The sequence below is a fragment of the Ranitomeya variabilis genome, chromosome 5 (assembly GCF_051348905.1).
Source record: "Ranitomeya variabilis isolate aRanVar5 chromosome 5, aRanVar5.hap1, whole genome shotgun sequence".
Taxonomy (NCBI): domain Eukaryota; kingdom Metazoa; phylum Chordata; class Amphibia; order Anura; family Dendrobatidae; genus Ranitomeya; species Ranitomeya variabilis.
The window spans coordinates 208,920,800-208,934,548 of NC_135236.1; the positions used below are offsets into that span (position 1 = coordinate 208,920,800).

A 13,749-nucleotide genomic window follows, 5' to 3' on the forward strand; every position below is an offset into this window, starting at 1 on the left:
CAGTACTTGGTAAAAGTGAAAAAAACCTAATGGTTTTCAGTGAAAAACTCAGTCTTGTTCCTGCCTCCAGATTTAGTCTATTTAATGGTACCTGTCTCCAAAGAGGCTTATTTGGTAGAAGGATAAGACTAATAAAATCAATGAACCCAAAAAAGTGAAACAAAAAGATAAGGGTGAACGGATAAAGAAACACAGCACTGAAATGATTGTACAGACACATAAGAGCTTTAATGGAACAAGCAAGAAAGCAAACCAAAATTATATTAAGACAGAAAGGAACCCTGTTACCCCTCAGACCAAGCAGCATATGGGAACCTGCCCTGTTCTGAGCAATATAAATGCAATTATCTCAAAAACAATGATAGACACCCATTTAGGGGCCATTTTTAGCTTGTGGAAAAGAATATTAAACTATGCCTTTTTCCACTGTAACCTTCCAGTGTTCAGTGCTCTACAGGATAAAATGACTCCTGCAGAGCACAAGCACATCTTCCCAACATGGCAAAACAATATTTGGTCATAAAACTACACACACATATATATAGAGATAGAAAAAATACATGAAAAAATTAACAAAAACAAGAATCTCTTCTTTGGCCACAGTGTTGGACCCTTTGATAAGTACAGTATTTTAATCCTGCAGAAAGCCTTTGTACCTTGACATAGGTCTAGCAGGCTGACCCATTTCTTGTAATGGTTTATATAAGGAAAGTTTTGACCAAAGTGTTACTATAGTGCTCTGACCAGGCTACATAAAGTGTCCTAACAATCTAGTGCAATAATGCCTCTGACGTGCACAAAACTGGACCCTAAGGGTCCTATAGTACATGCCGATGCAATGCAGAGGAGGTGCGACTACAGGGCACTGTCATCTTAGAAGCCACTTGCGTACTAGGGATCCATTCCGGTGACACAAGCTTAGCATGAGCCACAATCCTGATATCATAGGCTTAAATAAATAATAAGCACAGAACGCCAGCATGGAATATAGCAAAATAACACACCAAAAACACAGCAAACATCATTAAAACTATCAGCTGCAAATAATACTGTGATGAACTGAAACACTCAAATATGACATAAAAAAAATCCATAAAGGACTATACATGATTATTATGAGATCCTATTTGTTCTTTAAGGCTTTATTTTATTAAAAACGGCTATTTTCTCAGCTCTCCCCATGTGCTTAAGCTGCCTCAACCTTGTTTCCAGGTACATAATTGTGTCTCACCCGAAGATCGATCACATTGAGCTGTAAACATACTGGATAGTAAAGAGATGAGGATTTTATTTGTAGTGCCTAATACGGATATTGGAACATCAGAAGAACACAAAACACAGCAGCACATTAATATGCATAGTAAACCACGGTGCTAGGAAACATCTACGTTACATGGTAAGCCGAGATTTTTCCAGTATTTTTATAGACATTTTTCTTCTCCCTAACATAAATTATGATGTGGTTTGGCTAGTGTATGCGTATGCGTAGCAATCAAGTAGACTAGCACAATAAACCAGACCTTCCTTCTCACATATATATTGTCCTCCACACGTTTCCTGCCTCACATCCCCGCGTCTCATCAGGAAGGCAGCTACTATTCCTAGGACATCTTACATCTGCTTGAAGACCAAGGTAAAGTCTCCAAAACTGAAGGCGGTAATGATAATCTGAGATAATGGATACCATGTGCCACCCGTCTAGCAGTTTCTTACACATGATGTACAAATCACAGGAGACGTGACTTCTAGTATCTATAAGGATGCAATGGTGAAATCCAGAATGCTTCCAGTGTTACTTAGAGGTCTGAGCGATTTATGATCAGTAATGATATATTTACACGCGCGAGATGAATGCTAGGCTGAGACTGCCAGGGATCTGAATGGTTTCTAAAGCAAGGGACGATGGGTTAAATGGGAAAGTGACAGGAAAGATGTGCTTGGCATCCATTAGCAGCTGAGGGGCGTCTTTCCGGTCCCTTAGACGCAGCTGAAAGTGAAAGACAAAGTTAGACATTTTGCTTATTAAAAAATATGTATATGTACTGTATATGTATATATTATCATGCTTTGCTTACGTAATGCCATCATATTCTGGATTTATACACACATACCTATATATACACACACACGTGGTCAAAATTGTTAGTACCCCTTGTTTAATGACAGAAAACCCACAATGGTCACAGAAATAATTTGAATCTGACAAAAGTAATAATAAATTAAAAATCTATGAAAATGAACAAATGAAAGTCAGACATTGTTTTTTAACCATGCTTCTAAGAATTAAAAAAAAAACAACTCATGAAATAGGCCTGGACAGAAATGATGATAGCCTTAACGTAATATTTTGTTGCACAACCTTTTGAGGCAATCACTGCAATCAAACGATTCCTGTAACTGTCAGTGAGACTACTGCACCTTTTGACTGGTATTTTGTCCCACTCCTCAAGAGCAAACTGCTCCAGTTGTCTCGTGTTAGAAGGTTGCCCCTTCCAAACGGCATGTTTCAGCTCTTTCCAAAGATGCTTAATAAGATTTAGGTCACGGCTCATAGAAGACCACTTCAGAATAGTCCAATGCTTTCCTCTTAGCTATTCTTGGGTCATTATCCTGTTGCAAGACCCATGACCTGCGACTGAGACCAAGCTTTCTAACACTGGGCAGCACATTTCTCTCTAGAATCCCTTGATAGTCTTGAGATTTCATTGTACCATGCACAGATTCTAGACGCCCTGTGCCAGATGCAGGAAAGCACCCACAGAACATAACAGAGCCTCCTCCATGTTTCACAGTAGGGACAGTGTTCTTTTCTTGATATGCTTAATTTTTCCGTCTGTGAACATAGAGCTGATATGCCTTGCCAAAAATTGCCATTTTTGTCTCCATAGGACATTCTCCCAGAAGCTTTATGGCTTGTCAACATGTAGTTTGGCAAATTCCAGTCTGGCTTTCTTTATGATTTTTTTTCAACAATGGTGTCCTCCTTGGTCGTCTCCCATGACGTCCACTTTGGCTCATACAACGATGGATGGTGCGATCTGACACTGATGTTCCTTGAGCTTGAAGTTCACCTTTAATCTGTTTAGAAGTTTTTTCTGGGCTCTTTTTTTTTTTACCATTCGCTTTACCCGTCTCTTTGATTTGTCATCAATTTTCCTCCTGCGGTCACGTCCATGGAAGTTGGCTACAGTCCCATGGATCTTAAATTTCTGTATAATATGTGCAACTGTAGTCACAGGAACATCAAGCTGCTTGGAGATGGTCTTCTAACTTTTACTTCTAACGTTTGTCTATAATTTTCTTTCTAATCTCCTGACACAACGCTTTCCTTCGCTTCCTCTGGTCCATGTTGAAAGTGATACACACCATGTCACAAAACAGCACAGTGAGTATCTGTAGCCCTATATACAGGCCCCCTTACTGATTCCAAGATTGTAGACACCTGTGATGCTAATTAATGGACACACCGTGATTTAGCATGTGCCTTTGTCACATTATTTTCAAGGGTACCATCATTTCTGTCCAGGCCTATTTCATGAATTTTTTTTTTTTTTTTTTAAATTCTGTGGAAGCATGGTTGAAAAGCAATGTTTGACTTTCATTTGTTCATTTTCTTAGATCTTTTATTTATTATTACTTCTGTCAGATTCAAGTTTCTGTGACCATTGTGGGTTTTTCTGTCATTAAACGAGGAGTACCAACAATTTTGACCACTGTGTAGATAGATATATTATATACAGTGGGTACAGAAAGTATTCAGACCCCTTTAAATTTTTCACTCTGCTTCATTGCAGCCATTTGGTAAATCCAAAAAAGTTCATTTTGTTCTCATTAATTTACACTCTGCACTGCATCTTGACTGGAAAACAAACAGAAATGTAGAAATTTTTGCAAATTTATTAAAAAAGAAAAACAAATATCACATGGTCATAAGTATTCAGTCCCTTTGCTCTGTATTGAGTCTAAGCACCCTTTTGAGCTATTAGAGCCATGAGTATTCTTGGGAATGATGCAACAAGCTTTTCACACCTGGATTTGGGCATCCTCTGCCATTCTTCCTTGCAGATCCTCTCCAGTTCCGTCAGGTTGGATGGTGAACGTTGGTGGACAGCCATTTTCAGGTCTCTCCAGAGATGCTCAATTGGGTTTAGGTCAGGGCACTGGCTGGGCCAGTCAAGAATGGTCACAGAGATGTTCTGAAGCCTGTCCTTTGTTATTTTAGCTGTGTGGTTAGGGTCATTGTCTTGTTGGATGGTGAACCTTCGGCCAAGTCTGAGGTCCAGAGCACTCTGGAAGAGGTTTTCATCCAGGATATCTCTGTACTTGACAGCAATCATGTTTCATTCAATGACAACCAGTCGTCCTGTCCCTGCATGTGAAAAACACCCCCACAGCATGATGCTGCCACCACCATGTTTCACTGTTGGGAATGTATTGGGCAATTATCGCCAAAAAGGTCTATATTCGTCTCATCAGACCAGAGAATCTTATTTCTCATAACCTGGGAGTCCTTTGTGTGTTTTTTAGCAAACTCTATGCGGGCTTTCACAGGTCTTGCACCTGCAGGTCTTGAGGAGAGGCTTCCGTCGGGCCATAAAGGCCCGACTGGTGGAAGGCTGCAGTGATAGTTGACTTTTTGGAACTTTCTCCCATGTCCCTACTGCATCTCTATAGCTCAGGCACAATGATCTTGTGGTTTTTCTTTACCTCTCTCACCAAGGCTCTTCTCCCACAATTGCTGTTTGGCTGGACAGACAGGTCTAGGAAGACTTCTGGTGGTCCCAAACTTCTTCCATTTAAGGATTATGGAGGCCACTGTGCTCTTAGGAACCTTGAGAACTGCAGAAATTCTGTTGTAACCTTGGCCAGATCTGTGCCTTGCCACGGTTCTGTCTGAGCTGCTTGGCCAGTTCCTTTGCCCTCATGATTCTCATTTGGTCTGATATGCACTGTGAGCTGTGAGGTCTTATATAGACAGGTTTGTGCCTTTCCAAATCAAGTCCTATCAGATTAATTAAACACAGCTGGACTCCAATGACGGAGTAGAACCATCTCAAGGAGGATTACAAGGAATGGACAGCATGTGACTTAAATATGAGTGTCTGGGCAAAGGGTCTGAATACTTATAACCATGCGATATTTCAGCTTTTCTTTTTCATTAAATTTGCAAAAATTTCTGCATTTATTTTTTTTTCAGTCAAGATGGGGTGGGGTGGGGTGTACGTTAATGTGAAAAAAAAATGAACTTTTTTGAATTTATCAAATGGCTGCAATAAAACAAAGAGTGAAAAATGTAAAGGGGTCTGAATACTTTCCGTACCCAGTGTATGGGTGTGTGTGTGTGTGTGTATACACATACATACATACATACAGGGCCGGCCTCAGCCCTGTGCGACCTGTGCGGCCGCACAGGGCGCCAAGGCTCGTTAGCATACAAGGGGCGCATTTGAGCTCAGCAGATTTGAGCTCAGCCGCGCTCCCCGGAGGTGGTCGCTGTCAGGGTCGTCCTCCGTGCAGCCCGGTGTGCTGTGAGCCCCCCGTGTGCACAGCGGTGTACAGGGGCTTGTGACCAGCGCCGGAGCCCCAGGTGCAGCCTCCTCCGGGGGCAGCTGCCGGCACCAGCACCGCGGAAGCTCCCGCCGCCGCCCCGTGCAGGCAGTGGAGCCCGGAGGAAGGAGCCGCCCCCTCTGTCGTGCGGCGCAGTGGTAGGAGCCAGGATCACAACAAAGGAGAGCGCCACATAAAAGCCATAGAAGCGGAGAGAGCAGCAGCGACAGCACCGACCGCACCGGCAGCCACCGGCAGAGCACGACAGGCAGGGAGCTGGCGCTCTACTCCATCACCAGGTCCAGCAGGGAGCCCGCAGCAGCCCCGGCACAGACCCCGGCTCCAGGTAAGCACCGGAGGATGAGGAGCAGCAGCGACGGCGGCGGCAAGTTCTGACAACTGTGTGAGGGGGCAGCAGGGAGGGCAGCGGATGTGTGTGACTGTACGGGGGCAACTGTGTGTGAGGGGCAATTACCTATATGTGACTGTACGGGGGCAACTGTGTGTGAGGGGCAATTACCTATATGTGACTGTACGGGGGCAACTGTGTGTGAGGGGCAATTACCTATATGTGACTGTACGGGGGCAACTGTGTGTGTGAGGGGCAATTACCTATATGTGACTGTACGGAGGCAACTGTGTGTGAGGGGCAATTACCTATATGTGACTGTACGGGGGCAACTGTGTGTGTGAGGGGCAATTTCCTATATGTGAGGACAGAGGAGCTGTGTGTGACTGTATGGGGTAACCAGGGCCGGCCTTTGCCCTGTGCGACCTGTGCGGCCGCACAGGGCGCCAAGGCTCGTTAGCATACAAGGGGCGCATTTGAGCTCAGCAGATTAATGTCACATTACATCACAATGTAGACGCTTAATGGCCTGAGGGCGCCCGCACCTCTTGTGGCGCCCCCCGCCGCGCCATTTGCGCTATCTGTATCTGCTGCTCGCCTGCTCCTGCCCAGTGCCGCCCGCCCGGCGCCCGCCCTGTCGCTCGGCTCTCTGCGTGTGACGTAATGTCACACGCGCAAGCCGTTCTCCCCGCTGGGCAGGGACAGCACGCAGAGGAACTTTAGTTCCGCCTTCTGCTGTCCCCGGTGGGAGAGAACGGCTGCACAGCGTGTGACATGATTACGCCACACGTCCCCGCTCGTGCCCCGCCGCTCTCTTCCCGGCACTGAAGAGCAGAGCAGAGGTGGACCTGAGGAGCCAACTGTTACTCAGCCAAGCAAAGCGTGAGTAATAACCATAACCATAATAACCACCTCACATGGCCTCCACTATGCTGGCGGTCGCCCCGGGGGGGGGGGGGTGCAGCTTGCTTTTTTGCAGTGTGCGCGTGGGGGGGGGGGGGGGGTTGGGGTGCAGCCTTATTTTTTGGTGTGTGTGTGTGTGGGGGGGGGGTTGGGGTGCAGCCTTATTTTTTGCAGTGTGTGTGTGTGGGGGGGGGGGGCGGGGGGGGGGGGGTTGGGGTGCTGCTTTATTTTGCAAACGTATTATGTGTGGGGGGGGGGGCGGGGTGCAGCTTTATTTTGGAAACGTATTATGTGTGTGGGGGGGGGGCGGGGGGGGTTGGGGTGCAGCTTTATTTTGGAAACGTATTATGTGTTGCCGCAAGCAAGGGGCCCATCCGCAAGCATGGTCGCTGTGACTGGGTCCGGACACTGTGGCTGGGCACCATTGCTGTGACCCTTTTGCTGTGGGGCCCATTGTGTGGCTGGGCCCTGTTGCTGTGGCTGGGCACTGTGCTTGTGGTGGGGCCTAGCCACAGCAATGGGGCCCAGCAGCAAGCACGGGGCCCAACAGCAGCAATGGGGCCCAGCCACAAAAAAAGGGGACCAGCCGCAAGAAAAGGGCCCAGCGACAGCAATGGGGCCCAGCCACAAGCACGGTCACTGTGACTGGGTCCGGACACTGTGGCTGGGCACCATTGCTGTGACCCTTTTGCTGTGGGGCCCATTGTGTGGCTGGGCACTGTGCTTGTGGCAAAAATAAAAAAAAAGGACACACCATGGATGCGGGCGGGCGGCACTGGGCCCCCCCAAGCCACGGGCCTGGGTGCTTCCGCATCCGTCGCATCTATGGTGTGTACGCCACTGCATATGGCTCTAGGAACACAAAAGGGTGTTTAGCCTGATTTTCAGGCGTCCTATGGGTCTACCATGTAACATACTACTATGTCCAGGGCAGAAGGGGCTAAAATAGCCCTATGGTGCCTAACCTAACCATGGCAACCGGGGGGGCAATTGGGGGTTAGGTGCATTGCTCAGGAGCCACCCTACTCTCACTTCCTCCCGCTCCTCTCTGCTAAATGTATTCATCCATCCTTCTCCCCCTCTTCCCAGACTTTGTGCAGTGTACAGTGGCTTACTTGTTTCTAGTTACTTATCACCTGCTCACCTCTGCCACCTTAGGTTTAAATGAGCAGATAGATGGTTATAGTAGCATGTGGACTGCACTAATAAGACTTTTGGTCCACACCTAACCTTTTCAGGGAAGAATAACATTTGTCAGGCAAGATGAGCCCTAAGAAAGCATCTGGTGCACAGAACAGAAAGCGAAAGGCCTTAGCAGAACAGGCAAATCAAAAGCAAGCAGGGTCTTTAAAAAGACTGTTCGAAAAATCTTCTGAACATGGTGGCACCAATGTACCGAGCACTGCTGAGGAATCAACATCAGATATTCCACAGCAAGAATGTGAAATAAGGAGTGGTATGGATACAATCCCATTGGAGCCAGGGGAACCATCAACGTCATTGAAAATTAGGATCAGCGAAGTTGACCAAGAGTCTACCATAGCAGACGTTTATGAGGTTGCAGTAGAACAAGATCAGTCTACCACACCAGCCCTCACATCAGAAGGGGATAACACATGCCAGCATGTGGAGGGCATTGATGAGGCTGAAAGCAGTGAAATTTCTGCAATCATTGACTCAGATCCTGCACTTTGGCCTACATTAAATTCTTCATCAATTGATCTAATCGTAGAAGCAGGCCCTGTGCAACTTAAAAATATAGAATTTAAGAGAGATGAGAGGAATCGACATTTTTCAGAGGACTTTTACTCTAGAATTTTGGACAATGGCGTGAAACGAGCAAGAAAGTGGTTGGTGTACTCCAAAAGTTTGAACAAAGTATTTTGCTTTTGTTGCAAACTGTTTGATAGAAGATGCCGTACGGCACTTGCATTGGATGGATCACAGGATTGGAGCCATATGAGTCAGATGTTAAAGGCCCATGAAACTTCCATTAACCATTACTCAGCAGAAACAAAGTGGATAGAAGTTCAGCTTCGCATGAAAAACAAAAAAACAATTGACCATCAGTTACAGAGCAGAATACAGAAAGAGCAGCAGCACTGGAGAAACGTACTGGAAAGACTCATGCGTATTACTCAGTTGTTGGCTGAACGGAACTTGGCATTTCGAGGATCTTCTGATCGTCTATACACCGCAAATAATGGAAATTTTCTTGCTATAGTACAGTTATTAGGAAATTATGACTTTGTAAAGGCAGAACATCTGCGACGAGTCAAGTCAAAGGAGACATCTGACCACTACTGTAGTAAAACTATTCAAAATGAAATAATTAATTTGATGGCCAAAAAGGTGGTTAGTGAAATTCTTGAAAGATGCAAAAAGGCAAAGTATTATTCCTTAATTCTTGATTGTACAACTGATCTAGCCCATCAAGAGCAGATGTCTTTTACCATCCGTTTTATTGATGTTAAACTTGGGTTATGCCAGATCAGGGAACATTTTCTTGGATATGTTGCTGTAACAGACACAACTGGTAGAGGATTATCAGATATTATTCTTAATTTCCTAATTAGCAAAGAGCTAGATATTGATGACTGTCGTGGCCAGGGCTATGACAATGGTGCCAATATGGCAGGCAAAAATAATGGTGTTCAAGCCAACATACTAAAAAAAAATCCAAGGGCGTTTTTTGTACCATGTGGATGCCACAGCCTCAATTTAGTGGTTGGAGATGCAGCAGAATCTAACATAGATTCTATAACCCTGTTTGGAATTATTCAGCGTGTATATACTATTTTTGCTGGGTCAGCCAAGAGATGGAAGGTTTTGACAGACCATGTATCAGGTCTTACTGTAAAACCTCTATGTACCACAAGATGGGAATGCCGGATAAACTGCCTCAAACCACTGATCCAAAATCTAGCAGGTATACAGGAGGCATTATTTGCCCTTTCTGAAGACAGCAGTACAGAGCCAAAAACAAAACATGATGCTCTAGAGTTGTCCCAACATATCCTTAATTTTAAATTCATGGTGTCCTTAATTGTGTGGTATGACATATTATTTCAAATCAATATTGTGAGCAAAGCTTTGCAAAACCAGACCGCCAACCTCATCACAGCAGCAGACATGATTGAAAAAACCCATGATTTTCTTAAGAAATTCAGGGAGAATGGTTTTGAAGGCTCTTTCCAAAGAGCAAAGAATATAGCAGAGGAAAATGGTGTGGACCCCATATTTAAGAGTACCTCACGTGTTAGAATTAAAAAACCCACTTTTAGCTATGAAGGACGGGATGAACCAATTGTGGATGCAAAGCAGAAATTTAAGGTTGAGTTCTTCAATGTGTTGGTGGATACTGCTTTAAATTCAATGGAGGAGCGTTTCCAGCAACTCAGTATTCATAATAAAAAATGGGGCTTTTTGTACGATATAAAGAGCCATGAATCACGGGAAGACTTGTTGGCACATAGTGTAGAACTGCAGAAGTCTCTGACTTATGGCAATAAGTCTGACATAAATGGTGCTGAACTTTCTGATGAACTCTGGCACATTCGGAATGTGCTCCCTGATGATGTTGAGACTCCGCTGCAGATACTTGGTTTCCTCACCAAAAATGAGTTTACAGAGCACTTTCCACAAACCTGGACTGCACTTCAGATTCTGTGCACCATCCCGATTTCTGTGGCCTCAGGAGAGCGCAGTTTTTCAAAACTTAAGCTCATTAAGACATATTTAAGGTCCACTATGACAGAGAGCAGGTTATCCTCACTTGCAGTCTTGTCAATTGAAAATGATGTGTTGGCATCTCTAGACTTAAATGAAACTATTGATGAGTTTGCCAAAGTAAAAGCACGGAAAGTTGCTTTTTAAATCAGTTTATGTAGCACGTTATTATGTTCTTGTTGTTGCTGGATTACAGTATAGTGCACTTTATTTTTATTTTTTTGTCTTGAAGGTTGAAAATTGTGCACATATTTAATGACAGTTTTTCTCATGTATGTTGCATATTTATTATATTATTTATATTTGATATTTTAAGATATTTTATTTAGTATTAAGGTGGATCAAAAGTCATAGAATGACTCTTGGTCCGCACGGCACCCGACCTGCTGCCACCCGTCCGGAACTCTTCTCCATGCTGGCCATCATCTCTGTACTCCGATTGGCTGTCAGCGTTGGGCTGACAGCCAATCAGAGTGCAGGGCGGTGTTTGGCCTTGCAGGCCGCCGCTCTGCACTCTGATTGGCTGTCAGCCCATATGGCTTTGGACCAAGCGTCATTTTTTCCTTTTGGTCCGCTTTAAAGCACTTTATAATTCCCGTTATTGCAATATTAGTGTTTCTTCAAGTGTTTTGCAGGGAAACACAAGTTTTCTAAGTAAACGTGTTGTTGTGAATATTAAAGAGTTAATGTTTTCTTTCAAAGTTTGGAGGGGGGGGGGGGGGCCGTCCTGCAGTCTCGCACAGGGCGCCTTTTGGGCTAAGTCCGGCCCTGCATACATACATACACTCACAGATACATACATACTTTTGCAAACTTTTCTGAAAGATGTTTAGATACAAGGATCTGGCCTGTAGTTTTTATGCTTAGTAAAGACACTTCTGTAATCCAAAAAACAATAATAAATCCCATAATTCTCTGCTGCTGTGCATTTAACCCTTCTGTGGGTACTTGTCTTCCAGTCTTACATCTTAAAAGGCGTTGACTATAAAGAGAACCTCTCACCCTCAAATAATGCAGTGCCATCTGCAGGCACCAAGTTATAAAGCACATGGAGCTCAGTAGATTGATATATAGTTTTAGGAGAAAAGATTCAGTATAACCTGTGTTTCCATCATTTCATTCTCTGCCCTTTCTGGGATTTTTGGCCCAGTGGGTGGTCCTATCAGTGACTGACAAATGTCATAGAATCATAGAATGTTAGCGTTTGAAGGGACCTCCTGGGTCATCTGGTTCAGCCCCCTGCTCAAAGCAGGATTCACTAAACCATCCCAGACAGATGTCTGTCCAGCCTCTCTTCGAAGACTTCCATGGAAGAAGACCTCACCACCTCTCGTGGCAGCCTGTTCCACTCACTGATCACACTGTCAAAAAGTTTTTTCTAATATCTAATCTGTGTCTCCTCCCATTCAGTTTCATCCCATTGCTTCTAGTCTTTCCTTGTGCAAATGAGAATAAAGATGATCCTTCTACAATGTGACAGCCCTTGAGATATTTGTAGACAGCTATAAAGTCTCCTCTCAGTCCTCTTTTTTTTGCAAGCTAAACGTTCCCAAATCCTGCAACCGTTCCTCATAGGACATGGTTTGCAGACCGGTCACCATTCTGGTCGCTCTTCTCTGAACTTGCTACAGTTTGTTGATATCTTTTTTAAAATGTGGTGCCCAAAACTGGACACAGTATTCCAGGTGAGGTCTGACCAAAGAGGAGTAGAGGGCAATAATGACTTCACGTGATCTAGACTGTATGCTTCTGTTAATACATCCCAGAATTGTATTTGCCTTCTTTGCTGCTGCATCACACTGTTGACTCATATTCAGGCTGTTATCTATTAATAAACCCAAGTCTTTTTCACATGTGCTGTTGTTTAGCCCTATTCCCCCCCATTCTATATATGCTTTTTTCATTGTTATTGCCCAGATGTAGTACTTTGCATTTTCCCTGTTAAAAATCATTCTGTTAGTTGCTGCCCAGTGCTCCAGTTTATTTATATCTTTTTGAATCCTATCTCTCCTAGCTTTGTGTCATCAGCAAATTTAATCAGTTTACCCTCAATTACTTCATCTAAATCATTGATAAAGATGCTGAACAATACAGGGCCCAGGACAGAACCCTGTGGAACCCTACTTAAGACTTTCTTCCAACTGGATGTGCAGCCATTTACGACCACTCTTTGGGTCCGATCACTAAGCCAGTTATGAATCCACCTAACCGTTGCCTTGTCCATTCCATACTTAGTCATTTTTTCAATAAGGATTATGTGAGATACTTTGTCAAATGCTTTGCTGAAGTCAAGATATAACATATCTACAGCATTTCCCTGATCCACCCTGATACACTTATACAGAGGTAGCTGTCAGTCACTGATAGGACCACCCACTGGGCCTAGAATGAGCAGAGGATAAAATGATTAAAACACTGGTTATAGGGAATATTTTTGCACAAAACTATATATCAATATACTCAGCTCTTAACTGCACTATAACATGGTTCCAGCACTTTCATCATGACAGATTCCATTTAAGTAATAAAGTGAGCCCAATGTTCAACTGATCGCCACAGGTCAGTATTCACAGTGCATAAAAACAACAAACAGTGGTCATAGAATATATATAAATCCCGTACACACTGCTGGAACTCTAATACTGTACACTGCTCTTCTTGAGCAGCGAAAAACCGCAGTATTAAAAATTCAACAAATACTCTGTGAGGGAACTAAGCCTAAGTGTAACTGAAAGTTCAATTTTCAGTTTTCTATTGGTACACCATGTGTAAGCTATTGAGTTACTTGTAATTACCATTTAATATAGACTATAACTTCCTATACTGCTGTGGACATGAGAGGAAAATGCAGCACGCCTTACCTGTATGTTACGTATAAAGGATACCAGTACCCGCTCTTCAAATTCATTTACAGGAGTATAAAGATTCAACACCTTCACAATCTGTGAAGACAATATCTTATGTTATATATTTAATGGCAGATATAAAGCAAATGGCAAACAGAAAGCGTCTGGGTGGGTACAATACGGGAGACTGCACGCATCAGCAATAGTAGGGGGCGCAGAAACGTACATGATACAAGTATCACTGGTCTGAACTTTATGGCTATCCCACCTACTATTGGGATAGCACTACTTATTTCATCTAGTCCCTGCACTACTCGGACTGTAAGCTAGTTTGGATATGGCCATCCTTTCTCTCTGTATCACAGGTCTCTATAT

General features: G+C 44.0%; 1 protein-coding gene across 1 annotated transcript in view; it reads right to left on the minus strand.

The window, feature by feature from the left end:
• Nucleotides 1-203: 203 nt before the first annotated feature.
• The window catches only part of MYO5A (myosin VA), a 254,256-nt gene continuing 240,710 nt past the window's right edge, over nucleotides 204-13,749 (minus strand). The window contains exons 40-41 of the mRNA XM_077263766.1: nucleotides 13,390-13,470; nucleotides 204-1,987 (exon numbers count right to left, since the gene is read on the minus strand). Of these exons, the coding sequence (XP_077119881.1) occupies nucleotides 1,835-1,987; nucleotides 13,390-13,470 (234 nt within the window). The 3' untranslated portion in view covers nucleotides 204-1,834. The remainder of the gene's footprint in view (nucleotides 1,988-13,389; nucleotides 13,471-13,749) is intronic.